This window comes from Brachyhypopomus gauderio, chromosome 8 (genome assembly GCF_052324685.1).
Source record: "Brachyhypopomus gauderio isolate BG-103 chromosome 8, BGAUD_0.2, whole genome shotgun sequence".
NCBI lineage: Eukaryota > Metazoa > Chordata > Actinopteri > Gymnotiformes > Hypopomidae > Brachyhypopomus > Brachyhypopomus gauderio.
Genome location: NC_135218.1, coordinates 12,534,657 through 12,562,441, shown reverse-complemented (window position 1 = coordinate 12,562,441; position 27,785 = coordinate 12,534,657). Strand labels below are relative to the sequence as shown.

General features: G+C 41.4%; 3 protein-coding genes across 13 annotated transcripts; 2 read left to right on the top strand and 1 right to left on the bottom strand.

Moving 5' to 3' along the window:
- The first annotated feature begins 1,069 nt into the window (after positions 1-1,069).
- On the top strand, positions 1,070-11,229 carry prkcda (protein kinase C, delta a). 3 transcript variants are annotated; one of them, XM_077014539.1, is made up of 18 exons: positions 1,070-1,362; positions 4,023-4,151; positions 4,274-4,473; positions 4,553-4,619; positions 5,586-5,745; positions 6,018-6,049; positions 7,261-7,346; positions 7,466-7,595; positions 7,675-7,775; positions 7,866-7,962; positions 8,049-8,179; positions 8,536-8,709; positions 8,952-9,043; positions 9,233-9,295; positions 9,404-9,542; positions 9,685-9,873; positions 10,058-10,186; positions 10,352-11,229. In XM_077014539.1, exons 2-18 carry the CDS (start codon positions 4,043-4,045, stop codon positions 10,508-10,510), a joined length of 2,058 nt encoding a protein of 685 aa, XP_076870654.1. In that variant the 5' UTR covers positions 1,070-1,362; positions 4,023-4,042; the 3' UTR covers positions 10,511-11,229. The 3 variants fall into 3 exon arrangements, with proteins under 3 accessions (XP_076870654.1, XP_076870653.1, XP_076870655.1); XM_077014538.1 differs by lacking the exon at positions 1,070-1,362 and adding an exon at positions 1,375-1,430; XM_077014540.1 differs by lacking the exons at positions 1,070-1,362; positions 9,685-9,873; positions 10,058-10,186; positions 10,352-11,229 and adding an exon at positions 1,375-1,430 and having other exon boundaries at positions 9,404-9,548.
- Positions 11,230-13,379: 2,150 nt separating this feature from the next.
- Positions 13,380-26,808, top strand: LOC143521557 (protein DDI1 homolog 2). 9 transcript variants are annotated; one of them, XM_077014525.1, is made up of 15 exons: positions 17,092-17,190; positions 17,389-17,581; positions 23,527-23,624; positions 23,760-23,918; positions 24,137-24,216; positions 24,321-24,577; positions 24,673-24,833; positions 24,921-25,073; positions 25,163-25,292; positions 25,416-25,487; positions 25,756-25,848; positions 25,932-26,074; positions 26,207-26,371; positions 26,523-26,572; positions 26,666-26,808. In XM_077014525.1, the coding sequence occupies exons 2-15, from the start codon at positions 17,492-17,494 to the stop codon at positions 26,671-26,673; spliced, it is 1,659 nt and encodes a 552-aa protein (XP_076870640.1). In that variant the 5' UTR covers positions 17,092-17,190; positions 17,389-17,491; the 3' UTR covers positions 26,674-26,808. The 9 variants fall into 9 exon arrangements, 8 of the variants coding, with proteins under 8 accessions (XP_076870646.1, XP_076870640.1, XP_076870638.1 ...); XM_077014523.1 differs by having other exon boundaries at positions 26,523-26,808; XM_077014528.1 differs by lacking the exons at positions 17,092-17,190; positions 17,389-17,581 and adding an exon at positions 23,113-23,230 and having other exon boundaries at positions 26,523-26,808.
- On the bottom strand, positions 26,472-27,780 carry tomm6 (translocase of outer mitochondrial membrane 6 homolog (yeast)). The gene is made up of 3 exons (XM_077014537.1): positions 27,556-27,780; positions 27,194-27,317; positions 26,472-26,918 (listed from the first exon to the last, which is right to left on the bottom strand). The coding sequence occupies exons 1-2, from the start codon at positions 27,651-27,653 to the stop codon at positions 27,221-27,223; spliced, it is 195 nt and encodes a 64-aa protein (XP_076870652.1). The 5' UTR covers positions 27,654-27,780; the 3' UTR covers positions 26,472-26,918; positions 27,194-27,220.
- Between the last annotated feature and the right edge of the window lie 5 nt (positions 27,781-27,785).

Here is a 27,785-nt window from a genome sequence, read left to right as displayed (position 1 = left end):
TGTGATCTGGTTGCATATTTTGTTACACAGCTTTACCATGGTAGCAACAGCAGTAAAAAAAAAGCTGTCACTGTTTTTAATAACACTGTGTATAGCTTTAGAATTTGCCTCTTTCTGCATGTACATCAGTAACACATTTAGACATCTATTCATGTGTAAATATTGGTCCGTAAATAAGTAATGGTGAGACTCTGCAGGGAAATGTTGGGTTTTTTTCCTTCTTCATGAAGGTCATGACTGCTAAAGAGCCCCAACATCATCTGTGAACACATCCTTCATGGTTGTAGTCACTGGATCGCCGCTGGTCACAGCACTGACGTTGATCTTCTGACCAATCATTAGGCTGGACAAAAGCCTCAAGCGTTTCAGCCCGTGATGTCATACGCCGTGTTAAGTGTTGCAAATGTTGGTTATCCATTTATCATTTCTTTACATTTAAGCCCTGACTGAGCTTAGTGCTTCTCTACATTAAACATCATTGCTGTGATCGTTTCTTTCTTCCATTACTGAGGCACAGATTACATTGGTGGTGGAGCGTTCTGGTCTATCATAAATACAAAGTCATTTAATATGATATTGAGTGTTCAACTGGGGAGTGGCTTTGAAAACCAATGCAGACCCTTACCACCCCCAGTTCTGCGCTAAATATCTAAACACACACACACACACACACACACACACACACACACACTGCTTTTCTCACCCACACATTTAAATCTAGGCCATACAATCCGGCACTGCGGACAAAGAGAAAAAAAACAGGACAAAACTGCTCAGACGTTCGCATACACACAACCATGCCCATAAAGGAAGAAACGTACGTGTTTAGTTAAATTATCAGTTACCACAAGATTGCACGCTGTGAAAACAGAAGTTTAAAATTGCGTTAGTTTACAGCTTTGAAGAAATTCAGTCTTTTTCTCCGCTGTAGCTATCACATATTTGTTTTACTTCACGAAGCAAACGGACTCCAAATTACGAGTCGATAGTCTATATTTGTGAACCCAATATTGAGAATATTGTCACATGAAGGAAAGTGTGTGTGAGTGAGGAGGTGCCGTGCGCGCGCACACACGTGCACGCGCCCGTACTTCGTACAGGCTGCAGTAACGCACCTGTGGTCCCGCTGCATTCGCTCGGAAGTTTCAGTATGAAAGTGCACGTACAATAAGTGTGCAAGACGTTGGAAGTACACTAATAAGGAGCTAAGATAGAAAGAGATCACCTAGGGACGTCACTCTGCCCTACTTTGTAGAGAAGTCCTCGAGAGCTCTGCACTTCCTCAAACGGTTGAATCACAGAAGGAGAAACTGGGCGGAAGAGAGGAAGAGAAACCCCGCTACTTTTTTTTTTGCAAGAGAGGTAAGTAGTAAACGAAAGGTTGGTTTCGGTTGCTGAAGTTTTGGCAGTGTGACGGTCTTGACAATCTGGTTTGTGAAAACTGAATTTTTTTTCTCTGAGTGTGATCTGCGCCCGAATGTATTTCTTCATATATGACTTAATTGATCGTGGCTTTCTGCTAGATTCAAATATTTACATTTATATTTACATGTGGAGTATTTTAGCATCAGATGTTGCATTTGACGTTTCTAGCGACCTGAGAACCAAATCTGCATCTCAATACAAGATGACAGCGCTGACATACAGTTTAATAGAGCATTAACATCAGCATTCTCTCTCTCAACAGTTTGTGTTGTTCGCTCGTTTGTTATTCTTGCTGTTGCACTATTAAATGAACACGGAGCTACTCTGGCCGACGAATTTTAGAGATTTTCTTTTGTAATTTGGAACATGTTTGGTCTACGTACACGGAAAATGCTTTTTTATATCATGTAGCGTAACGTGAACGTGGAAGCGTGGTTGTCACATCGGAAAAACGTTTGCAACATTTTTTTTAGTTTGTAGCATGGCAGTTATGTGCGAAACGTCCGTTGTTATCAACTCGTTATAGATTGCCATTCAATATAAACAAGTATTTATTAATTTAAGGTGTTTGTCAGTTTTTAAATAACGTTCATTTTGTTTGTCGAGTGTTTTGTTAGCTGTGAAATGTATAAACATCTTTAAACGTCTGGACATGACAGGTGTAGGTCATTCATTTAAAACTGGACCTGAAAATTATAAATGGTTTTGCCTTTGATTTGTGTGTGTGTGTGTGTGTGTGTGTGTGTGTGTGTGTGTGTTGGGCGCGTATGTGCATAGTGGGATGGAGGGCAAGAAAGGATGGAGTCGGGTCACTCTGTGGGTGTGTGTAGCTGGGTGATGATTGAAAAGAGATGAACCAAATGCCGGGGAAAACAGATTGTGATACACGTAGCCTATAACACACAGAGACGTGCATCCTGTTGCTGGTTTGAAAGGTTTGCAGTATGCCACCCCGTCCTATCAGGTCAACTGAATGTGCTTTCTGCCCACCCCCTACCTGCCACCCACTACACACACACACACACACACACACACATACACACACGGCGCATAGTTAGCAGGAGTGGCTGTGATGCATAAGCACTGTTCCTACCTGGCAGTCTAAGATCAAGTGTGTGATGTGTTGAATGAGACTGCCAGGCATTCCTGCACCTTCTCAGGAGGAGTAACGTCTTTTCACTTTCCTACGTCAAGACTGCACGATTTTGTGGCTGAAATTCATCTGTGTGCTGTTTATTCTCCTCTTGAGCGCTTATGCATTCAGCTTCATGGGGGCCTTGAGAGTTTTGGCACAAGCACACAAAAATAGATATTCCCAAGACACACCACCTGCACTCGCTCAGATACACATATTTGGGTTTTCCGTAACACACACATACACTGACACACACACGTACATATACATACTGCACGTTTGTACTCTTTGTGATATTACATCCTCCCATGCATCTTATTTTTCCTCTCTTATCTGCAACTGTCTGAACACGAATGACCACTGAACTGCATGCAACATAATCACCAAACCTGCCTACGTAAATCCCCTCTCATCTCTCTCTCTCTGCATGTTTACACACATTTGCTAATGGTTTTCCCCCTTTAATGAGGTAAATGAGTTCATTATCTCAAAATAAGGTTATCGTCATTTGTGTCTTGTTGTGTCCTGTTATATTTTAGAGTCTTCAGTTGTCATGTTTTTTGCCGGTCAATCTTACTTTTGCGCGGCAAGCTTTTTGGTATTGATGCACATGCTCACAGTGGCTATCGCTACACTGCAGTCTGGAAGCTCTACAGCACCGGGGCTTCTTTGCTGGGGCAGCTTTTGGGTTGGAGGTTAACATGTGTGGACATGTGCCTGAGTGAACTGCTGTAGGAATGTGGTGTGTGTGCTAGTGTGGGTGGGTGTGCCTTCTCTGTCTTATAGCCAGGGTTCATCACTTTCAGAAAGCATGCAGAGAATATCAATACAGTATATAATATTTTTTAGGGCATATATGTTTTTATTGCATATTTTCCAACACAAACAGGCAGATAAAATATCCTTGACAAAAAGGTTTAAACAAGGCGTTTGCTTCTACCTTGCTTCTTTCCTGCAGCCTGGCATCTTACATTTTCAATGCACACCATTTTGTGTAATGTAATGCATTGTTAAACTGGACAGTGAGATCTTGGAATTCTTAGCAACATCTATCCATAGTCATACTGCTGGTATAAGGTACCTGATTCAAAGTGTAAAGTTCATATTGCAGGGAATGTAGTGAAATGAAGTGTGTGTGTGTGTGTGTGTGTGTGTGTGTGTGTGTGTGTGTGTGTGTGTGTGTGTGTGTGTGTGTGTGTGTGTGTGTGTGTGTGTGTGTGTGTGAGAGAGAGAGAGAGAGAGAGAGAGAGAGAGAATGTGAATGAAATCCTTCAAGGCTTAAGTCAGCTACTTTTAAAATGAATTTTCATCAATTAGCCAGGACAAATAAGCAGCTAATAAAGAAACACATATTTTAAAATGCCATATAATAACATACAGATATTGTTACGGCATTGTCATTAAAGTGGAAGCCCTGGCAATCTCCCCTGCCCCTGCCTAAAGTTGCCATGCGTCTTCACAGGCTGTGTGTGAGTGGCGGCCATGGCGCCCTTCCTGCGAATCGCCTTTAATGCCTACGACCTTGGGGCACTTTCACCCATGACTGAGGCGCCATTCTGTGCAGTCAAGATGAAGGAGTCCCTCAGCACAGGTGAGTAGTCATCGGTACGCATGTTCTCGTCATGTATCGGTGACGCTTTCACGTATTTATGAGGCTGCTACTCGACGGCTTAAAGGTGTGAATGCCGCCGCTCTCTCTCTGCCTTTCTCTAGAACGAGGGAAGACTTTGATTCAGAAGAAGCCCACCATGTTCCCTACATGGCGCTCCAGCTTTGATGCACATATTTATGAGGGGCGGGTTCTGCAGGTGCTACTTATGCGGACCGCCGATGACCCATTGGCCGAAGTCACAGTGGGTGTGTCTGTACTAGCAGAGCGATGCAAGAAGGCCAATGGGCGTGCAGAATTTTGGGTAGGCGATTGTGTGTGTACACATTTACTGGTTTGTGTGAGTGACTGTACCCAGTTTCATCTTCCATCTCCTTATCCAGATTGATCTGCAACCTTCAGGAAAGCTGATGATGTCTGTTCAGTATTTCCTGGAAGACACGGACACAGGTGAGACGTGAGAAATGAATCTGAAAGACTGTATTTTTCCTCTGCTTTCTTCATCTACCCTCTTGCCCTCATTTCTATTAAAGTCTTTTTCTCTCTCTTCATCTTTCTGAAACACACACACACACTCACACATATCGTATTTCTCTACTCTCACCTTTTGCTCCTTGTTTCTCAAAGCCTATTTATAGAAGGCTGAGAGTTCACACTGAACACACTGTATATATGGCCATGGTTGGGGGTAGTGTCTCTTAAAACTGTGCTTGACTACACATGCACACACATGTCTTCCGTTAGCATGTCTACGCAACTCTACACGGTACCCCCTGCTTCTGTTTCACTCCTGCCTCTTTGTGCTGTATTCATTTTCTACGCATTTCAATTGAATTAAACTCTCTTAAAAGTATTATTAGTTTATTTTAGAGTCTGCAAATTATAATACCTTTAAACCCATGAAAATATATGCAAGTTTAACAAATCACTCTTTAATAAAATGGTTCTGATATGAACTTGGACCATGGTCTGACTACTGCTGTCCAGGAGGATGTAGTTTCAGATAGGAAATAATTATGTATCTCTGTATCACATGATAAGAAGGTCACTGTTCCTTAAAACTGCTTCACATGATTTGTGCAACACTGTACTATAAATATTTGTTGTCACTTTAATTGATTAGCATTAGTTGTGTATCTCTGAAACTTGCCCTCTGATCTAATTGTGGCCAGAGCTGCCAATAATTGGCACTGCTCTGGGTGACCTGTCTCCCTGCGGTTAAGAGTCCTGGGGAGGGGCTGTTCCTCCTGCCCCACAGGTAGAATGGGGCAGTTGGTGTTCACCTTTTCATTCACCTTTCCTACAGTGCCGCATGAACTGTAGGGAGCATGAATGTGATTCTTTTAATCATTCTGTATTTCTTGTTTGTCTTCGGCCCTTCTTGATTTCTCCATTTCTCTATTTTTTTGTTTTCAGAGACTCAGCAGTCGATGATTCCAGAGGAAGAAGCTCCCACTCTGAACCGGCGCCGTGGGGCCATTAAACAGGCCAAGATCCACTTTATCAAAAACCATGAGTTCATCGCCACCTTCTTTAGACAGCCCACCTTCTGCTCTGTCTGCAGAGACTTTGTCTGGTGAGCTGTGTGTGTGTGTGTGTGTGTGTGTGTGTGTGTGTGTGTGTGTGTGTGTGTGTGTGTGTGTGTGTGTGTGTGTGTGTGTCCACATTTTAAGGATTCTATGAAAGCTTGTGTGAGAGTTGCAAAGTTGGATCTGAGCCTAAAACATCAGTTGATTAATTGTGTAATAAATTCTTATTACACATAACAAATAGTCCAGAAATAAATCAGTACTCGGTAAATATAATGAATTCATAGTCAGGTTTCATGATTATTATTTTATTTTTCAGGGGCCTTAACAAACAAGGATACAAGTGTAGACGTGAGTATTGCTGTGCACACACAGGGATACAGGTATAGACGTGAGTATTGTTGTGCACACACAGGGATACAGGTATAGACGTGAGTATTGTTGTGCACACACAGGGATACAGGTATAGACGTGAGTATTGTTGTGCACACACAGGGATACAGGTATAGACGTGAGTATTGTTGTGCACACACAGGGATACAGGTGTAGACGTGAGTGTTGTGCACACACAGGGATACAGGTGTAGACGTGAGTGTTGTGCACACACAGGGATACAGGTGTAGACGTGAGTGTTGTGCACACACAGGGATACAGGTATAGACGTGAGTGTTGTGCACACACAGGGATACAGGTATAGACGTGAGTATTGTTGTGCACACACAGGGATACAGGTATAGACGTGAGTATTGTTGTGCACACACAGGGATACAGGTATAGACGTGAGTATTGTTGTGCACACACGGGGATACAGGTATAGACGTGAGTATTGTTGTGCACACACAGGGATACAGGTGTAGACGTGAGTGTTGTGCACACACAGGGATACAGGTGTAGACGTGAGTGTTGTGCACACACAGGGATACAGGTGTAGACGTGAGTGTTGTGCACACACAGGGATACAGGTGTAGACGTGAGTGTTGTGCACACACAGGGATACAGGTGTAGACGTGAGTGTTGTGCACACACAGGGATACAGGTGTAGACGTGAGTGTTGTGCACACACAGGGATACAGGTGTAGACGTGAGTGTTGTGCACACACAGGGATACAGGTGTAGACGTGAGTGTTGTGCACACACAGGGATACAGGTGTAGACGTGAGTGTTGTGCACACACAGGGATACAGGTGTAGACGTGAGTGTTGTGCACACACAGGGATACAGGTGTAGACGTGAGTGTTGTGCACACACAGGGATACAGGTGTAGACGTGAGTGTTGTGCACACACAGGGATACAGGTGTAGACGTGAGTGTTGTGCACACACAGGGATACAGGTGTAGACGTGAGTGTTGTGCACACACAGGGATACAGGTGTAGACGTGAGTGTTGTGCACACACAGGGATACAGGTGTAGACGTGAGTGTTGTGCACACACAGGGATACAGGTGTAGACGTGAGTGTTGTGCACACACAGGGATACAGGTGTAGACGTGAGTGTTGTGCACACAGAAACTTCCCTTCTCCTCTCTAACTTATTCAACTTTAAACATTTTTGCCTTCACAGAATGTAATGCAGCCATCCATAAGAAGTGCATTGACAAAATCATTGGCAGATGCACAGGCACGGCGGCCAACAGCCGCGACACGGTGGTACGTGTGGCGTCCTCTCACGTGTAGGTCTGTATCGTCACTGTTGTTGTTCTACCGCACAGTGTGTGAATGTGTGTGTGTGTGTGTGTGTGTGTGTGTGTGTGTGTGTGTGTGTGCAGTTTCAGAAGGAGCGCTTTAAAATCGATATGCCACACCGCTTTAAGACTTACAACTACATGAGCCCCACCTTTTGTGACCACTGTGGGAGTCTGCTTTGGGGTCTCGTCAAACAGGGATTGAAGTGTGAGGGTGAGTGAGAGATTACGGGCATGGGTTGGGTTAGAATATGTGTATGTCTTTGTGTTTCTGATTGTCAAAATGTCCTCAGACTGTGGCATGAATGTTCATCACAAATGCCAAACTAAAGTGGCTAATCTGTGTGGCATCAACCAGAAACTACTGGCTGAGGCACTCACCCAAGTCAGCCAGGTGAGTCTGGATGTGTAAAAATGTACTGTTTAAAGAAAAATATTAAATTCAAGCTAATATTGTTTAAAAATCTTTGTTTTCCCTCCACAGAAGTCAACAAAGCGGCCTGATGCAAACACTAACGCAAACACGCAGGAGGTTGGAGTTTATCAGGACTACAACAAAAGTCCAGGAACTGACACCACTGGTCAGTGTGTGTGTGTGTGTGTATTCATTAATAGTGACTGTGATGAATATAGCAGCAGCGGTGATGTAAATGACACATCTCTGTAGACGCGTCTCCATACGGTCGTCTGTGGGAGGGTTCGAGTCCTCGCCCCCCGTCCCGGATCAGCCACCAGACACGCATCACTGCAGAGCACTTCACCTTCCACAAAGTACTGGGCAAGGGAAGCTTTGGCAAGGTGGATCTTCCCCTTCACGCGGCTCCCGCGTCCTCCACACACACACTGACTCTGTGTCTCTTCACTTCTCCTGACTATTCACTTATCATTTTTACATGTCTGTCCTTTTGCCCTTCTATTGTTAAATACTATCTCCCCAGGAATAGACCAAACAAGCACTATTCCATCAAATCTTCATATTTCATGGATGTGTGTGTGTGTGTGTGTGTGTGTGTGTGTGTGTGTGTGTGTGTGTGTGTGTGTGTGTGTGTGTGTGTGTGTGTGTGTGTGTGTGTGTGTGTGTGTGTGTGTGTGTGTGTGTGTGTTTCTTTCACTCTGGTCTGTTTGTCTATTTCTCTCCCTTGGTCCCTGCTCAGGTTTTTCTGGCTGAACTTAAGGGCAGTGAGGATTGGTTTGCCGTGAAAGCCTTGAAGAAAGACGTGGTGCTGATGGATGATGATGTAGAGTGCACCATGGTGGAGAAGCGCGTGCTAGCTCTGGCCTGGGACAATCCCTTCCTTACACACCTTTACTCCACCTTTCAGACCAAGGTAGCAAATAACAAATGAAAGGTTATATTATACAGTTCTTCCTCCACCTCTCAGTCAACAGTAATGGGATGACCAGCAGGACTCTTTTGTATAGGCAGTAATTAACCACACCAGGCATTGTCACAACTTTTTTTTACTGTAACTTATACTTCATGGAATCACTGTGGTATTTAAATGATTGTTGACTCAGTAATTCCACTTGTACTCATACCAAAGTGTTTATGGCTTTGTCTATGTGTTAGGAGCACTTGTTCTTTGTGATGGAGTATCTGAATGGAGGTGACCTGATGTTTCACATACAGGAGAAAGGACGCTTTGACCTCTACAGAGCCACGTGAGGCAACACACACACACACACACACACACACACACACACACACACACACACACACACACACACACACACACACACACACACACACACACACTGATGTTTTTTACTGTATGCCTTATATAAATATAAACGTAGGTGTGTGTAATTATAGTCCGGTCTGATGGCTCCTGGTTTGTTTCTTCCTTCCAGATTCTATGCAGCCGAAATTGTTTGTGGACTGCAGTTCCTTCATGGAAAAGGCATCATCTACAGGTTACACACACAAACAAAGCTAAATGGACATTCTGTACTTTCACCTTTACTGTTCTTGTCTACTAAACCACATTTTTGCCACATTTTTGTATTTCTCTCCTGCATTAGGGATCTCAAGTTGGATAATGTGATGCTAGATGGAGATGGTCATATAAAGATAGCTGATTTTGGCATGTGTAAAGAAAATGTTTTTGGAGAAAATCTTGCCACAACCTTCTGTGGGACACCAGACTACATTGCCCCTGAGGTATGAGATGGCATCAAATGAATTTGACATTGAATGTTCTCACCTGTAGCAATGTCATTGTAATTCAGTATGCCCTCTTGGAGACCATGAGTGTGTGTGTGTGTGTGTGTGTGTGTGTGTGTGTGTGTGTGTGTGTGTGTAGATCCTTCTGGGTCAGCAGTATTCGTTTTCAGTGGACTGGTGGTCATTTGGTGTGCTCGTGTATGAGATGCTGATTGGTCAGTCTCCATTCCATGGTGATGATGAAGATGAGCTTTTTGAGTCCATCCGTATGGACACACCTCACTTCCCTCGCTGGATCACTGTGGATACCAGAGACATGCTAGAGCGAGTAAGCATGCATAAAACCACACCTGATGACACATTAATAATAGTAATAATAATAATAATAATAATAATACTTCACAACCAAGACATGAACAGAGTTCTGCTATTATGCACTTAGAAAGGAGACACACTGAGATATTTCTATTATGAATAATATTCTTGCTTTTGGTTTTCTTCCATGAACAAAGCTGTTTGAGCGAGACCCTTCTCATAGACTGGGTGTTGTGGGTAATATCCGAAGTCAGTCATTCTTCAAGACTGTTAACTGGTCTGCTCTGGAGAGGAGAGAAATTGAACCCCCTTACAAGCCAAAAGTGGTATGAGCTTTCTTTCCATCTCTTTCCATTTCTTACAGTCCTCTCCCATTCCTGTTTTTTCTACTTTTCATACTGTATGCTCATAGAGCAAATTGCAAAAATACAGATACTGAAATGCAGCCTCTGTTCATCATGTGATTTGCTTCCATTCTCCTCCAACCACAGAAATCACCCAATGACTGTAGCAACTTTGACCAAGAGTTTTTAAGTGAGAAGCCCCGCCTGTCCCAGTGTGAGAAAGGTTTGGTTGACTCAATGGACCAGAGTGCCTTTGCTGGCTTTTCATTCATCAACCAGAGCATGGAGCATCTCCTGCAGAAGTGATGGACAACCTGCTCCACATCTTAATATGGCAGAAAAAGATGCAGTACAAATGTATTAAACTATACAGCCAGTGTTTTTATGTGTCACTGACAGGTCCACTAGCTCCCTCCCTTCTCAAAATAAAACCTGTATTTTGGGCATGGATTTTAGAACACACCCCAGATCAGGGGTGATTCACAGAGGTGTCAACTGGCCATAACTGCTCCTCCAGGTTATGTATTCCATTTTAGGCTATATTTGATACACCCTTGCCAAATCCATGTAGATTTTTTGTTCCAGTAACCATTCATTATTGTAATTCAAAAACATTAGATAATCTCTCATTGACTGTGTCCATGAAAACCACTGATAACACCTTTAGAGTATGTGGAACGGCAGAGTAAGGGTTAATAACCCAGTTTGTAAAAGAGGTTACTGAAAGTATAGATAAAAAGATATAGATTATGTACAGTTGAAGTCAGAACATGCATGTTATACTCTCTTGCTTTGTATTGTGAGTTTGCAGGGGTATATTTAATTTAAGCATATGTGGATATGGTGTAAACAGTTTCATTTTTGTGTGCATAAAGCTTAGAAATGAAATAAATACAATGCATTTTAAAATGTATATTAACCATGCATATTTGCACAGGTTAACATTTAAATAAGTGTAATATCTTTTTGTCTTATACTGTATATGTGTATGGTGTATAGTGAAAATATATATATTTGGTATAGGCTCTCTTGGCTTTATGTGTGTTATATTTGTGCACTGTGTGAATATTGGTGCATTTAAGCTATTTTTACTACTTGCCAATTAAACACGAGCACATGATCAAATGGTTTATAATGCACTGCTTTTTGTTGGATTCTCATATTTAGAGATATACATGCTCAGACACTGCTTTATGGGAAACATTTGTAGGTATGTAGTTTTAGAATATGGCACATATTTTTGAATATCTATTAGCATCACATCAAGTGGTAGTATTTTACCAAATGTAGTGTGAAGATATGGACGTATTTATTGTGCCAGGATGTTTCTGTGGTGTCTTCCAGTTTCCTAATCAACAGGATATTTTTTTTGTACCTTCAATATTGAACTTTTTAGGACACTGGTTACACCATTGCGCCTTCTTGTGGACAGTTTTTAAATTGCCTTGATTTGAAAATCAAATGCTAAGAAACTGATTTTTAGTTGTAGTCCAGAAGTAATTTTGACTAATATTTATATTAAGAGACAGTAAAAAGTGTATCAGTGAAAAATAATCAAAATAGACTAATCTTATTAATTAAAATAATATATAGTGAACATTCTTTATTTGCAGAAAAGTCAGATTTAAATTCCATTTGAGTTCTGCACTTGTACATGTTCTGCACTTATTGTACTGTATTTGTTTATTATTTTTTGCAACAGCTTACATATTTGTTGCATCATTTGACCCATTGTGCCAAAACTTTACTCACTAGCCAAATAAGATAAACGCCTCACTTCTGTGTCAAAATGAAACTTTGCAATCAAAACCAGACTATCCTTATTCAGAATGGTATTTTTGCAGTAAAATCATACACATGCACCATCTGAATTACTCTTTCAAATAAGCAACATCACGCTTGTGTACTTTATACTAAATGCTGGGGGTTTAAAATGTCTCATTCAGGGTTCTGTGGCATATTGTTTCAGTTCAGTAGATATAGGCACATTTCTATGAACACAAAAATAGAAATGCTTTGGAAAACAGCTTAATTTCTGCCATTGCATGTTTTTACAAAAAACAAAAATAAAACAATAAAATTTAATTATTGTTTTAAAAACAATAACAATTATAGTGCATTGGTAAAGTGCACATAACCAAAATTGTATTCTGTGAGATTGTAAGGAATGGGTTGTATAGTTTAAGGATCCCATCTTCCACATCTCAAGCAACATCATCCCTTTCTAGACAGAGGGTAAATTATCACTTTGCATGCTGCTTTCAACCCTGGACTGACTTTACTTCAATGTCACTGCAAACTCCTTCCACTGTGCATTGTAGAGGCAGAAGGGCAAGTGGTTGGCAGGCATACACTTTCCAAACACTAAGCCAACTGGATTGACAAATGTAGAGTAAAAGAACAGTCCTGGCCCAGAGCAGCCTGGAGGAAACTTGCATTATCCCAGATATGTTCCAGACTAAGTGCATTTATAATAGATGCCACCATAGCAACTTAAGTTGGGTAGGAGTCAATGCCAAACCACCCTCAACTTCAGGTTGTAACATGACATAGTCCACCAAAATGGCCCTAATGTCATGAAACATATTCATAGTATATTGCCTGGTTCCCTTTTTTGGTATTTGTCCTCATATTCATCCTCCTCTTATTCTCACCCTCGCAGCCTCCATGTTTGCAAAGTTTTCAGACTTTACCTGATCTCAAAAACACATTGGTGTCCAGTTATTGTGTAAGTATATTCAGTTGTATGTGGGTGTGGTCCGATCCAGGTATGTGTTTTACCAATGACTGTAAGAGCATTTGTTCTTGAACAGAGTGCCTAATGTAAGAAACTGTGTAGTGTTTTGCATGAACGTGATGGAAAATTGCATTCGGTGCAAAAGAGATAATGTGTTTGTAATGGTTGCATCTTTGTTAAAGGTATGGTTACAAACGTTAAGGTTTGGATTAATTTTTCTAATTATTCACTTGCTTTGTGTAAAGAAAGCGGCAAAAAAAAATAATAATTTCAAAGTGAGTTGACGGCTTATATTCTGGCATTTAGTGACGTGGTTGTCTTATTTCTAGCTTCACATTCCTAAAGGCCGAACCTTGCGGCTGCGCAGCTCCACAGATCTACACATCATGTGTAAGAGGACCACGTCGTGTAAAATTATCTGAGGATCAGGGAATCTCCGTAGACCTGCCTGCAGAATTCGAGTTGCTTGAAGGAACCCCGTTACAGTCAGTGTCTGGTATTTACATCGAAAGGAAGTGTTTCTATCTGATCTGTTTCTAATGTTTATTAAATTGGTATTTTAAGGTCTATGACCACTAGGTGCTTTACTACAAAATAACTGAACAAATCAGAGCCTATAAGACGCTCTCTTCTAACCGCTAAAAAGCGAAAGCTAGCTGGTAAGGTGAACGGGCAGCTGTGCTTCTGTACACTGTAACTGGGCTCCAGTGACTCCGAGCGCGATGTTGCTGACCGTGTTCTGCGCACCGAGGGACCGATCGGAGACAACTTTCTCCCTGGACGTCTCCCCGGAGCTTGAACTCAGGGATTTTTTGGCTCTTTGCGAACTAGAATCAGGAATACCCGCGGGGGAGATCCAGGTAAATCATGTAAAAAAAGTACTACAACAAACGATAACAAGCACGCTAACAAGCAGAGTTTTGTACTAATAGTTAACCGTAGCCACACACATAAGGTAACCGGCGTTTCATACTATTAATAGCGTGCTAAGTACGCAGCGTTAAAGAAGTACCCTAGATATGTAGACTCGACACTTTCGTTTTTGTTGAGTAAGCTGGTAAGCTAACTAGTTAGCTAGCTAACTAGCTTTTCCACGGTGGCTAGCTCGCTCCCTGGTTATCCCCATTAGGTTAGCGGGGTAAGCTAGTAGCCGGTAGCACTGTTGTTTACATACAGAGTGTAAACAGCTAGCGTTAGTTAACATAGATGCTAAAGATGAGACACGAGTTACTCTATGAACCCAACTGTCCCTGAACTTTGTCCATGACAAGCTATCAAAGGCTCGCTGTCAAACAGAAAGAAAACATTCAATGATTAAGTAGGTATGATGACAAAATTTAAAAGGCTTAACAAGAATCCCATATCTAGACAGAGCTGAAATATACCTTTAAATGATACCTGGATTTTGAAAATTGGTTGAGAATTGATAGTTATGATATTTATAATATCATGTATCACATTAAAATGCAATACATTAAGTCAAATGGCACTTCGTTGAGACTTGTTATTTCGTTTCGATTTGTCTTGCTGACCGAACTAGTTGTGTCTAGCTTGGATGAGGAAATAAGGTGCCAAGCTGCGATCGTCGGTCCATTCTTTTAAAAGTCATCTTAAGTGGTGGTTGTTGTTAGATCTCCTATGCAGAACAACCGCTGAGAGACCTCACCCGAACCTTGGGGGATTATGGGCTAAAGGATGGAGATGTGGTAGTGTTGAGACAAGCAGACAGGCGGCAGGCTGCTCAGCCCACCGCTTTCCCAGGTAAATTTTTTTTCTGTATTTCATTTATATGGAGTATAGATGGGGTTTATACTCCCAAAGCGTACTGCCAAATAGTGTGTACAAATACCGAAGAAGCAAGTCTTGTAAAAGGATTTTAGGTCAGGCACAATTTATAATGGGGTCTTGTAATTGTTGGATGTCTTTTAATTGGTTTCTCTTTCTGAAATTGCCTAGGACTACCCCGCATCGATTTCAGCTCCATCGCAGTTCCTGGCACCTCCACGAACCAACACTCCAGCAGACCCACTCCGCACCCCCCTGCTGCCCAAACCCCCTCCGTCAGCTCCCCGGCCTCCTCTCCTCAGGGACTGGACAACCCCTCCTTGTTACGCGATATGTTGCTCGCCAATCCGCATGAGCTTTCCCTACTAAAGGAGCGCAATCCACCCTTGGCTGAGGCCCTTTTGAGCGGTGACCTTGGTGAGTGGACAGCGTTGTACGGTGGCTTTAATTATCGTGGTCAGTTCCCACCTCCTTTGTCGGTGCATGAGTAATTCAACCAGTTCTCCTCTCTCAGAGCGCTTCACGAAGGTGCTGTTGGAGCAGCAGCAGGACCGGGCGCGACGGGAGCAGGAGAGAATCAAACTTCTCACGGCTGACCCGTTTGATCTGGAGGCTCAGGCTAAGATTGAGGAGGACATCAGGTACGACACTGGGTTTGAGAGAACAGTCACATGTACATTTTTGCGTGTGCAATCTGGTCTCCTTGCCGGTTGCATTCAGTCCAACCTAATTTATTCAGCGCTAAACTTATTGATATGGGAAAGATGTACCATGAAGATGGTTGGGGGTGGGAGTCCAATATCAACTGCATTAATAAGGATAACTTGCAGTATAATCCTTAATACTTAGAAGCTTTTTCTGCAGTCTCTGTCCTCTGATTAAGCCCTCACACTCTTGGCTGTACACTTTCTTTCGCAGCCAGCAAATGTGGCGGTGTGATGGCAGTATGAGTATGTACAGTTATGCTGTTGTCTGTTGCTGCTCAGCTAAGTGATTAGTGTGAATGTTCGAAACAAAAACACATCTCATATCCCATATCTCATATCCCAGTCTGTATTCTGAGCTTGTCTCCGGGCAGACTCACAGCCAAAGGATTGTAGACCCCTCACCTGGAGGATGTAGTACTTGGGTCTTGGGTGCACTAAGAGTTTTCTAAAAGGATCTGAAATGAAACAAGAGTTTGTATTTGGTTTACAAATATTTTGTGAGAATTAAGAGATATTGTTGATGTCAATTATGCCTTGCATTTTTTCTTTTTTCCTTTCTCCCCAGGCAGCATAATATTGAAGAAAATATGACTATAGCTATGGAGGAGGCCCCTGAGAGCTTTGGCCAGGTGGTCATGCTGTACATTAACTGCAAAGTCAATGGACACCCTGTGAAGGCCTTTGTTGACTCAGGTAGACTATTCGTGCCCAGTGTCTCAGCCTGGTGTCTTACACCATGCACCATGAAGCAGCTCTCCACCGGCAGTAGACTGTGCCGACCAGGGCTAAACCTGCACATGAAGCTTTGTGTTCCATTTCTTGCGTATCTACCATAATCATTTACAGTAACACCAACCGCTGTGTTATTATAAGGACATTACTGTCTTAACTAAAACACTCTGGTTTTAGGAGCACAGATGACTATTATGAGTCAAGCCTGCGCAGAACGCTGTAACATCATGCGCTTGGTAGACCAGCGCTGGGCGGGGATCGCCAAAGGTGTGGGCACGCAGAAGATCATCGGCAGGGTGCACTTAGGTATGTCTAAGAGAAGACCTGTTATTATAAGATGATTTTAGAAGCATGCTCTCCCGACAGTGGACATATTAATGTTTCTGTATGTAATAGTTGTTGGTGTCTGTACAAAATAACATTTTTCTTCCACTGATATTTATTTTATTGATGACAATAAACTTTGAGACTTCAGAGCTATACTGCAAGTGCTTTTGAAACATGAAACGTGTTCGCATGTTGCAAAGGCTTATAAATCAGTTAAGAGTAAAGTGAGGTTTTTTTGTTGTGCTGTAGTTCCACGAAATGTGAAAATGCTGGTAAAGAAAGTACATGAACAACAGCAAATGTTTTAAAGCTATCTGCTTTAAAAGTATCTGCATGTTTGGAAATGTACATTTTTATAGTAACCTCCAAAGTAAAGATGCGATATAAATTTGCACAAAAAAATATGACCCCAAGTGTCATTGGGAATATTGTAAGATACCTCGATTGTTTAAATCCTTTTCTTTATTAAACAATGAGAGTGTGTGTGTGTGTGTGTGTGTGTGTGTGTGTGTGTGTGTGTGTGTGTGTGTGTGTGTGTGTGTGTGTGTGTGTGATTTTTGGATTTGTAATGGATTTTGGTGGCCTGTGTTTCAGCTCAGGTGCAGATTGAAGGGGACTTCCTGCCTTGTTCATTCTCTATTCTAGAAGATCAGCCTATGGACATGCTGCTAGGACTGGACATGTTGAAAAGACACCAGGTATGCATTTGGAGGAAAGGATGGCATGGACCAGTAGATCCTCACTTTGCATCATGTCTTTAAGCTCTTTGAAATGATAATCTCTTTGAATTGTCCCCGTGCATGTCTACTCTTAGCAATTGATGCAATTAAGTATGTTATATAATGATGTTGGTGTTGCTTGACCTAAGTCCAAACATTTGTTTGTGCATTTTTAAGTGCTCCATTGACCTTAAGAAGAGCATGCTGCTGATTGGGACGACAGGGACAGAAACACGCTTTTTGCCCGAGGCAGAGTTACCTGACTGTGCCAGGTTGGCATATGGGCCAGAGGCACGAGAGGACAACCGCCCCGAGGAGATCGCAGACCAAGAGCTGGCAGAGGCTTTACACCGATCCATACAGGACAGCGGTGAGCTGCACGCTTAGACACAGGCTGCTCTGTGCCTAGGGTAGAAAGTCAATATTATTAAGATTTAATCTCTGTACATGTTTCTACTTTACAATCACATTAGTGTAAATGTTTCTTTCAGCAGTTTTTTACACTGTTTATTTACTGTGAGTTTATTCAGCTGCAAGGGAAGTTATGACCATGATTAAAAGCCTGGAGGATACTGCATTGCAGGGCCAGTTAAGGTTAAATTTAGCTAGCCTATATTGAATCAGGAGACATTTTATTTAAAAAATAGGCATTTGGAAGAGCTTGTAAGAGGAGTTATATCAGAACAGTAGTACTCAAGAGACCAAGGCATATTGTTTACCTTGTGTTTGGATTGTGTTTGTTTGCTGTTTTGCTGTGCAGCCCTTTGTAATATAACCAGCTCACCAAGTGAAGTACAGTATGACAATGTTTTTTTAGGTCTATGACTAAAACATAAATCTAAATTCAAAATTCAATCTTTATATGATGTCATAAATCTCACTTTGAAGAAACAGTTAATTAGGGTGGCCAGAAACAGAAGCAGCATCACTTACATGAAGAGACATTTTGAAGTTGGCATGCATTACTAATTGCTTAATCCTGACAGTGATTGTATTAAATGTTACCTCCTTATAAGTCGTACTGTGATCAAATGGATGATCAAGGGCCAATTTGGGCTCATACTGTACACCTTGTGAGGTCTCATGGAGAAATCTCTCTCCATCTCTCTCTCTCTCGCTCCTTTCATGTCTATCTCTCTCTTTTGCTTTCTCTCTGAATGCGAGTGTTTCCTTAATTTGTGCATCCTGTTGCATGCCTTGTGTGGTGTGTGTACTCTAACCATGTGCAGGACAGCACTGATGAATATGGACAGACAGCTGGAGAGGGCCCTGCCTATCAGGTACAGCAGTCACACGTGGGCATTGGAAAGGTTCTGTTCCATCATTCAGATGTTTCAGACAGTTTTTATAAACATCCCAAGAACACTGTTTAAAGGATCAATAGTGTAAAAAACAAAAAAAACAACAACACTGAAGTGTTCACAAAGCGAGTTGTTTTTTTTGCTGATATCCAAATCAGTTAAGACAGCGTGTTGGAGGCAAAGTGCAAAATGTGATGTTTTTGGGATATTTCTGGGCGCCTATCCTTCAAATGCAGACCTGGTGTCTTTTCAGCATGTCAAGGTCTTGTAGTAAGCTAATCTTCCAAAATAGAGAGTGAGCAAGGCATGAAGTCCTGTTCAGTCTGAACCTGAGGGGATGGGTTTTTTTCCTCCTCAACATTCTAAATACCCCGGGATGTATTTATGGAAATCTGATCTGTCCATTAAAATGTTATGAATGGAGACCAACAGGAGATAATAGTATTCATAATTTGAGACATTTGTTATCAGTATGCATTATGGAATTACTTCAATACATTTCTGCTAAAACATATCCTCAAATGTGATGCATGATCTCAAGAGATCTCTTAATACCATGATATATAGAGCTAGAACTTTTGAGTTTTCAGTTTTTTATAAATTTTTTAGCAAAAATAAGAATACCAACCTTGACATTCTTTAAGTTTGAACACATTACTAATTAAATTACCAAGAAAAGGGTTTTAAACCCAAAAATACACTATCTGTTGTCTTGAAGAAAGACTTAATCCAACAAAATGTGAGGTTACATTTGTTTAATTCCAGTGTTCCCCACTGTATATTCTAGTGTTAATTGTGTATTCTAGTGTATAACTAGTGTTCCCCACTGTAATATTCTGGAGTGTCACTGAACCTTTTGCCCTTTTTGTCACACGCTTCCCCCTTACCCACAACGTAAATGACCAGATGAACTCTAAATCTGTCTGAAATGTCCCACATATGTGAATTTCAGCAGCAAAGCATGAACATGTGGTGCAGTATTATTGCTGAAGCCTCAAGAATACATTTCTATTTAGCTTTCGCCTGATTGACATAATGCTTAATTTGCAGTGCATGTGATTGTATTGCATGGTTTTACATGACATAATTGTATTAAGTGCATGTAGCAGCAGGTACAGACACTCATTGTTTAACTTTCCTTTATAGACATTGCAGATGGAAAAACTACCTCACCACAGTCCCCACCACTCTCCCTTTGTAAACCTTTTAACGCAACCACTTCCTCATCTACCATTAGTCATAATCGGAGTTTCACACTGGACCGCTCCAAGTCAGCCCCGGGCTCCATGCACCATGCCCTGCCACCAGAGGCATCGTTCAGTCCACCTCAGTGTCAGGGAGAAACCAAATCACATCCATCTGACGTCCAGGGCGAGACCGAACATCATCTGCCTCATGCTGTGGAAGTACCTGCAACACCCCCACTTCAACCAGAGTCCTCTCGGTATCCTACCCTTGGACTGGCCGATGCCTTCACACCTCAGTCCCAGTCTGAGGCTGATTCCACATCACTTGCCAACCAGGCAACAGAAGCTCCTGTTCCACCCATTCTCCCTGCTCAGGAACCACTCTCTAGTACTGTGTCAAAGGACAACGAAGTGACTAACCTGGTAACTTGTGAGGAGCCTGCGAATCATTTTGATGCAAATGTATGGGAAGACATTGCCTTAGAAGAGAGACGAGAAACAGAGTCTCCCTTTACCGATGTAAACGCAAGGCCCCCAAAGGGAGCTTTTCTAGAAGAAGTAGACATGACCGAATCTACTGATGCAACTAGGATAGATTCTGACTTGCCTGATCAGCTCCAGGAAAAAGAACAAGACAGTGTGGACACTATTGTAAATAGTGCTGCTAACAATCAAGTCGATCAGCTTAATCCCGCTTCAGAACCGACCTTTCACCACGACCTTGCAGTGTCAGCCATGCCTCTTGAGCAGCATCTCACGCACTCTGATTTTGAGGAGAATATGGACGCGAGGCCTTCCTCGAAACAAGCCACACCACCAGAGAGGGAAGAGCCAGAAGGGGACAACATTCCCTCTCTGGCTCAGGCCCTGAAAGAGCTTCACGAGCTTCTGATGTCCAGTGCTCATGCTCAGGCCTGTGAAAGGAGCCCTCCGCCTGCCTCTCGTACTACTACGACAGGACGGGACACTGAGGGAGAGGGTCCGGAACCCATCATGGAGGATTGTGCCAGTCTCAACCCGACTGTTGATGTATCATCTTCTCACACTGCCACTACCAATGAAACAAATTTTGCCAAATCTGAACATGCTGCTCTAGCAGAGGATGGTACTATAGAGATACCCACAATAAGCCCTCAAGGGCAGGAAGAGAATCAGACTAATGGAGTGGCGAATATCAATGTTGAACAAGGCATGACGCAGTCTTCGCATATCCCTGAAGGAAATCGGGTGGGAGGGAATGAGGGAGGCAGTGTGGCTGAACCAGGGGAAGCATCTCCATTACAGGGTTGTTTTGAGTTCAGGGAGGCTTCTGAAAGTCAGCAGGGACGAGGACATGCAGATGGGAGGACCTCAGACGTTGACCCCCCCAGGTTGGCTGAAGGGTCTCAGCAGCGCCCCCTGTCTGTAGCAGTTGACTCCTCGGTGGACAGTTCCAGCCTTGTGCCTGTTGCTTCTTCTCACCCATCAACACAATCCACCAGGTCGGTTCCTCTCCTTGCAGACTCCATCCAGCCTTCCTCCACACTGACCTCAACGGGACAGTATCCTGCAGAGCACATCCAGAGGATACAAGCGGCCGGGTTCTCGTCTCACGAGGCAGCTGAGGCACTCGATCGGGCCGAAGGCAGTGTGGAACTTGCCCTACTGGTGCTGCTGGCCAGGAAGATCACTGTGCCCACTTAAACCTATTACAAACATGTAATGGCAGCATGAATTGGTTACTGAGCCTTTCTTTTTAATGCAATTTCCCTTTTTTCTTAGTAATGTTGCTGAATTTATATTTAATCTATTAATTTTTCTTTAAATCCAAAATGTGTCAGATTTTTGAAGACAGCATCTACGCTATATTCCCTTGCCTTCCAATAAGAACACTGACATCCTAATTTTTTTCTTTTACCTTTAAATCCTGCATGCTCTCGGTGAGGTTTTTAAGGGTTGTTGGTTTTAACTGATTGGTTTAAGTGGGTTTCAATAATCTTTTTTGATGGGTATTTATTACCTGCCCTTTTGGACATACATTTATTGCTAATTTTACTTAGCACATGAAGATTGCTTTACCCACACAGGTGAGAGCAAATGTGGATTGCTGACTGGTAGTTTTAAGATGAAACGATCATTTTTTCTTTTCAGTGTGTGAAGAGCACTAATGAAAATGGTTTTGAAAGTCGGTTGTGGATGATTGATATTTTTGTGTAGTATCTTTTATTTCTCTTCCTGTACCATTACTCCTTAATTAACACAAATAAACAGAGGCCACATTTCGTTCAGTCTTTAATGAACACAGCTCATATACATATTTGGTGGATCCTGAGTATGTTTAAGCAAAAATATTTAGACCATATCATGGCATTTGCTCAAATTAAGGTACATCCACCCCCCCACCCCCCCTCATTATTTTACTTTTCATAGCTGGCCATATGTGCCTGATGTATCCAAGATGGATACTTTTGTGTTGTATCATGTTAAGTTATGAGTGCCAGTTTCCCTGATTTAAGTTAAGCCCGAGACCATTCTAAAAAGAATATGCTAAGTCACTATAGGTATTGTAGGTTACACACCTAGGCTAATATCTGGGAAATCATCCTGAAAATTTAGCAGTGCATCTGCAACCATAAACATCCCCTTTGCTGAATTTGCAATAATTAACACTGTACCTTTTGACGATATTACTTTCTGGTATGCACGTTATGGTCATTTTATTTTTGCCAATTGCTGCATAACTTGAACATTGTCATTTTTTGTTGATGTTTAAATTGGTTGCCTTCATAAATTATTTAACAATAAATTTGTCAAACCATATACTCCTTATGTTTCTATGTGAATGTTATAAAAACATTCATAGCAGTGTTTTCTATGTCTCGAAACATTTTTCTGTAATAATGGAAATTAAAAATTGTTAGAGGAAGATGAATAAGATTAGTAAGTCATGAAGTTATTTGGCTGCTTTATCTTTAATTTTCAGAGATTTCTGATAGTTTTCAATTTTTTTCATGGAACAGTTTTGAGAGACAAATGTGTTGAAGTATTATTAAAGGGCAAAAAAAAACGTTTGGAAATTTGTATCGTTTTTGGTTTTATCTGCCTTCAGAACATCTTTCATTAAAAGGGTTTTGTTTATTTGCAATGATGCTCTTAATTTGAATTTGAATATTTGAATGCTGATTGAATGTTCTGGCAAGCCCTGTCTAGCTGTGTTGTCATGTCAGCCCTTTGAATTTTTTTTACATTGTAGTCTCTGGTTCATGTATCAGCTGTGTTTAAACTTTTAATTATTTACTTTAATCTTGTATACAGTTAAAAAAAACAAATAAAGTAAAAGGTGGTTCTTTATAATTCGACATGAAAGCGTTTCATTGTGCAACTGAATAACTAAGCCATCTATACACGCACATACAAGGTTTTAAGTGCAAACCAATAATCAATTGAATTTAAACCCTCCAGATGACGTATTTAAATTCTTTTAGTTAATCAATTAACCACGCCTGAGAACGACCCACTACAATCCAGAACCCGGCATCGAGCACTGGCTAGGTCAGTGGTCCTATTTGGCTTTTAAAACAGCATACAAAATCCAAATGGTAAGTCTTGGATTTCAGAAAATAAGCGAACCTCCAATATAACGCGTTAGATCTATGGTGTTAAGTTGTACGTCTAACACAACACATGCTTGATACAGAACAGCATGCGGCGCAATGTGATTGCTGACAAAGTTTACAAACTTTTGTGAAAGTAACCAGTTAAGCCTTATAAGACATTTTAACATAAAATTTAACGTGGCAGTATTCGCAATATACTTGAAGATAATGAGTTTCCGGTATTTCTCTTAGGCATACGAAACCTACAGCGATCCCGTTTGTAACTCTGCACTTACCACAATGGATGAATGCCAACTCGAAAACACGGAGACGTCAGAAGGGATTTTTGGGTAGGTTGTTTAAATAGTGCGTTCAAGTATAACGTATCGTATACAATGTGACAAGATCTTTACTACGAATGATCAAGTTAAATCTCGTGTTTGCCGTGAACTTTGAACTGAGTCGTCGGCTTATCTCGTTTTTAGGACGTTTGGTGGGATTGCTGATGCTCTTAGGGCGATTGCAAACGCAGAGTCCTGGAGTCTTCAAGGTCTTTTCTTACAGACTTCATCAGTCTTTACTGAAGAGAATCAAAAACCTCTAGATTCTCCTTCCGAAGGCTATGGACAAGATAAGGACAAACGGTAGGATGATGACTTCAATTTTCCCTGGGCTCAATAAAGTTTTTCTGATTCTGAACCCATTTGAGGATAGTTTAGGTTGCACTTCCAAGCAGCCTAGGTACAAAGGCCAAATGCAAATTCATCTTTAGTCAATAAAATGGGCAAAACCACAGCTTTGACTGTTCATTTTACTCTAATGTTTCTGAAACTGCTTGACGACCCTTTCTTTTTGTTTAAAGACACACAGATCATACACAACAAGAAATGCTCCAAGAAGACGCATTTGAAGTGGAGCTTAAATCAAAATATATTAATAGTTGTAAGTTCAAGTGCATATAGTTTTTTTTTTTTTTTTTTGTAATAAATATTTTCCATTATTCTGTGAATTACAAAGCCAGACCTGCTCTCCCTTTCCCTCTGTAGCAGTGCCTCTGTATCAGGAGTACTGGCTGAAATGTCTGAAAACAGACCTGCAAAAGGTGAAACCAAAAATTCTGGCAGAGCCTGTGCCGTCACAGCCGCTTGCTGGTATGTCCTCTCCCTCTCCACTCAGCCCAGCTCCTGTGCCAAGCCCTACAGGGATGCATGTGAGACCATATGCCCTGTGGCAGGAGATGCCAGAAGTTAAGCGGCAGAACTTGGCGGACATGCTTACGGCCAAAGACATTCGGCTGCAGGAGGTGGAGCTTTCAATAGTCTGTTGGCAGATACTTCTATCAAACCTCGTATCAAAGGAATGCTTTAAAATTTTGTTGTACTTTTTTTTTTTGCATAGGCCATGTTTGAACTGATTGTATCAGAAGCCTCATATCAGAAGAGTTTGCTTGTAGCAGTTGGTCTATTTCAGTGCTCTTCAGAGCTGAAGCGTACAGTATCTCCAGTCCAGAATCACGTTCTGTTTTCCAACCTTAAAGAGGTCTGCCGCGTAAGTGAGGGGTAAGGACCGTATGTACATCACATTAGCAACTGCTGTACTGGTCTTCAAAAATCTAGCTCTGAAACAAGCTCTTTTGCCCTGTTTAGATTCCTTCTAGACCTGGAGACTCGATTTGGTCAAAATGTGGTGATGTCCAAGGTCGGTGATGTTGTGTTGAAACACAGATCAGCATTTCGTCAAGTCTATGTGCCGTATGTCACCAACATGATGTACCAGGAGGCCCTTGTTGCAAAACTTTTGTTAGTTCTGTTCATTCTCTATTTTCATGAATTCCATTTCATCAGAACTGGTCAATAATCATTTAAGCAAAATTGTAATTTCTCTTTAGACAGGAAAATAAGAAATTTGCAATGACCCTGAAAAAGTTGGAGAAAGATCCACTTTGCCAGAGACAAACACTCAAGTCTTTCTTGGTGCTTCCCTTCCAAAGGATTACAAGATTAAGACTTATTCTGGAGGTAAACTTTCCAAATGCAATAACTGGACATACTTAAAACCACCTACTCTCAGTATGCTCATAACAGCATGGGGATGCTTGTTGAAATATCCATAATTTGCTTACATTGACATAATTGTTTCAGAACATCCTTAAGAGAACTGATGACCCCACTGATGCCTCTGACCTACAGGAAGCTATTGAAGCAGTGCGAGAGGTAAAGTCCTACTGTAACATGTAATTTTTTATTTCCACATGCATCCCTCCATACTTCACAATCCTGCAATTTGTTAATTACTCTCACCAGTGCCCATTCTTAATTAGCCTTCAATGGGAAAGACTAAAAAGTTAGAGCACTGAGAAATAGCAATGCAGATATGGCCCAGGTGTTAAGTTCCTTTGTAGTTTGGATCACATCACATTAACACTGAAATCTATCAGTTATAAGTGCATGTGGCAAATACATTATTTGTTCTGTATAACAGATAGTAGTTAAGTGTGACTGCAACGTCCAACAAATGAAACGTACAGAAGAATTGGTTTGTTTGGAGAAGCTATTGGACTTCGGCAATGTCAAGGTATGAAATTTTTTTTCCCAATTATTATTTTTTAAAACTTTTTACATTGGTTAACATTTTCTCTTCTCACTGTTTACAATCAGTCAATACCTTTAATCGCAAGCGGGCGACATCTGATTCGAGCGGGACCCTTGAAAAAGTTGACCATCAAGAGTAATTCCACTGTCTCACGCACGGACATCTACCTGCATCTCTTCAATGACCTCTTGCTCTTCTCCGTCAAGAGGCATGAGTATTATAGATATGTATTCAAATAGCTTTTGGTGCTAGATATCCTATGCTTTAAGTCTTGAAATTCTGAGCATGGTACCTTAGCTGAACTTCAAACTTTGTATGCATCTTCTGTACATTCTACCAGTGGACATAGGTTCAGTGTTCAAGACCATGCAGTGTTTCCAGCTCATGTTCGTGTAGAGGAGTTAAAGACCAGGATGTTGGGTCTGCCTCCAGATGTCTTCTTCCTTCATCTTGCCCACAACCACTCACGAGCTGCCACTGCTTTTCTACTTGCTGCACAGACGCGGTAACTATTTTTCTGAATCCTGACTCTATGCTTGGAATTCGTACAGTAAATGTCTTTGCTGCAACATGTGCTTTCAATGGAATTTGGACAGAGAAAACGCTGAAGTCCAAGCCTAACTTTATTGATTCGTCTCAAACCGTTTGTCCTTCAGGTTGGAGAAAGAGACCTGGGTCCAGCTTTTATCTTCACAGAAGGGCACAGGTAATGCATCCATGAACTGCTTTAGAGATCAAAATGGAAGTACATCAGTATTTTATTGAGTTTTATATACATCTGTGTATTCTCTTCTTCCAGGTGTGTGACTAATCATGTTCAAATAGTCTTGCTCCAGAGAGAATGTTTTCATATTGTGTAACCTTTAAAGGCATTGTTTAAATTGAAATAAAGACATTTTAAAAAGTTGTTTCACTGTAATAAAAAAAAAATCTACAACAGCATTTAGAATCCTCCATTAGTTGTTGGTCCAAATGCATGTTCACTGGTCTGTTCCCTTCATTCCCAATGTTGTGAAGTCATTCTTTTTCATAAGAAATATCTGCTCCTCCTCCTGTTAAGAATATATAAACATGTAGAGTGAAAAACTGTATTTGGAAGACCAAGCAAAAAAGTTTCATCTAAAAGTATTCTCTTTTGCAATAATGATTTTTTTTGTCTTTACACACTTTAGTGGATGCCAATGACCACTGATTTTTAGGGCTGCTTCAGCCATACAATCCATGGCTTTTTACAATAATAAAATGGAATACACTAATGATTCATTAACCGCCTTACTACTAAGACACTTTGGGCATAGGCAGTTATTGTTTTTTTTTCTCTTGTTACCTGTAAGACACTATAATTTGGTTGGAACTACGTGACTGGCTGAGGAGACATCAGGTCAAAGTCTGAAAGATTCCTTGCTACCCAAACTCCTGCTGCAAACAGACCTAGATTCACCAGAAGATTCCTATAAGAAGAGGAAAGAGACTTAAAAAAACCGTTTATCCAAAGACTGACAATACTAATACTTACAAGATCCCGGTGATAAGGTTATCATTACATTACAAATGTATCAAGTTTTTAACGTTTACTTTGGCATTTGAAAATAACATTTAAATCCGCATACAGGAGCTGTATGGGCCCGGAGTGTTGGTTAACTAGATGCTTTAGAGGCGTGCTGTGCTAAATAGCTAACGTCAACTGACCTTCTGAAATCATTTCTATCCGTCGCGAATCGATAAGCGGTGCCAATCCATCCCACAACGCCAGGTCTACCTTCATTTTTCTTTCCAGCACCGTTCATGGTTTTCACTGATTTCTTTGCGATTACTGTAAATCTTAAAACGAGGTACAACGGCTTGAACTACAGATGAGGACGCGATGGCTACGCAGCCGAACCACAAGTGACCTAACGACGCACGAGGCCGAGGAAATA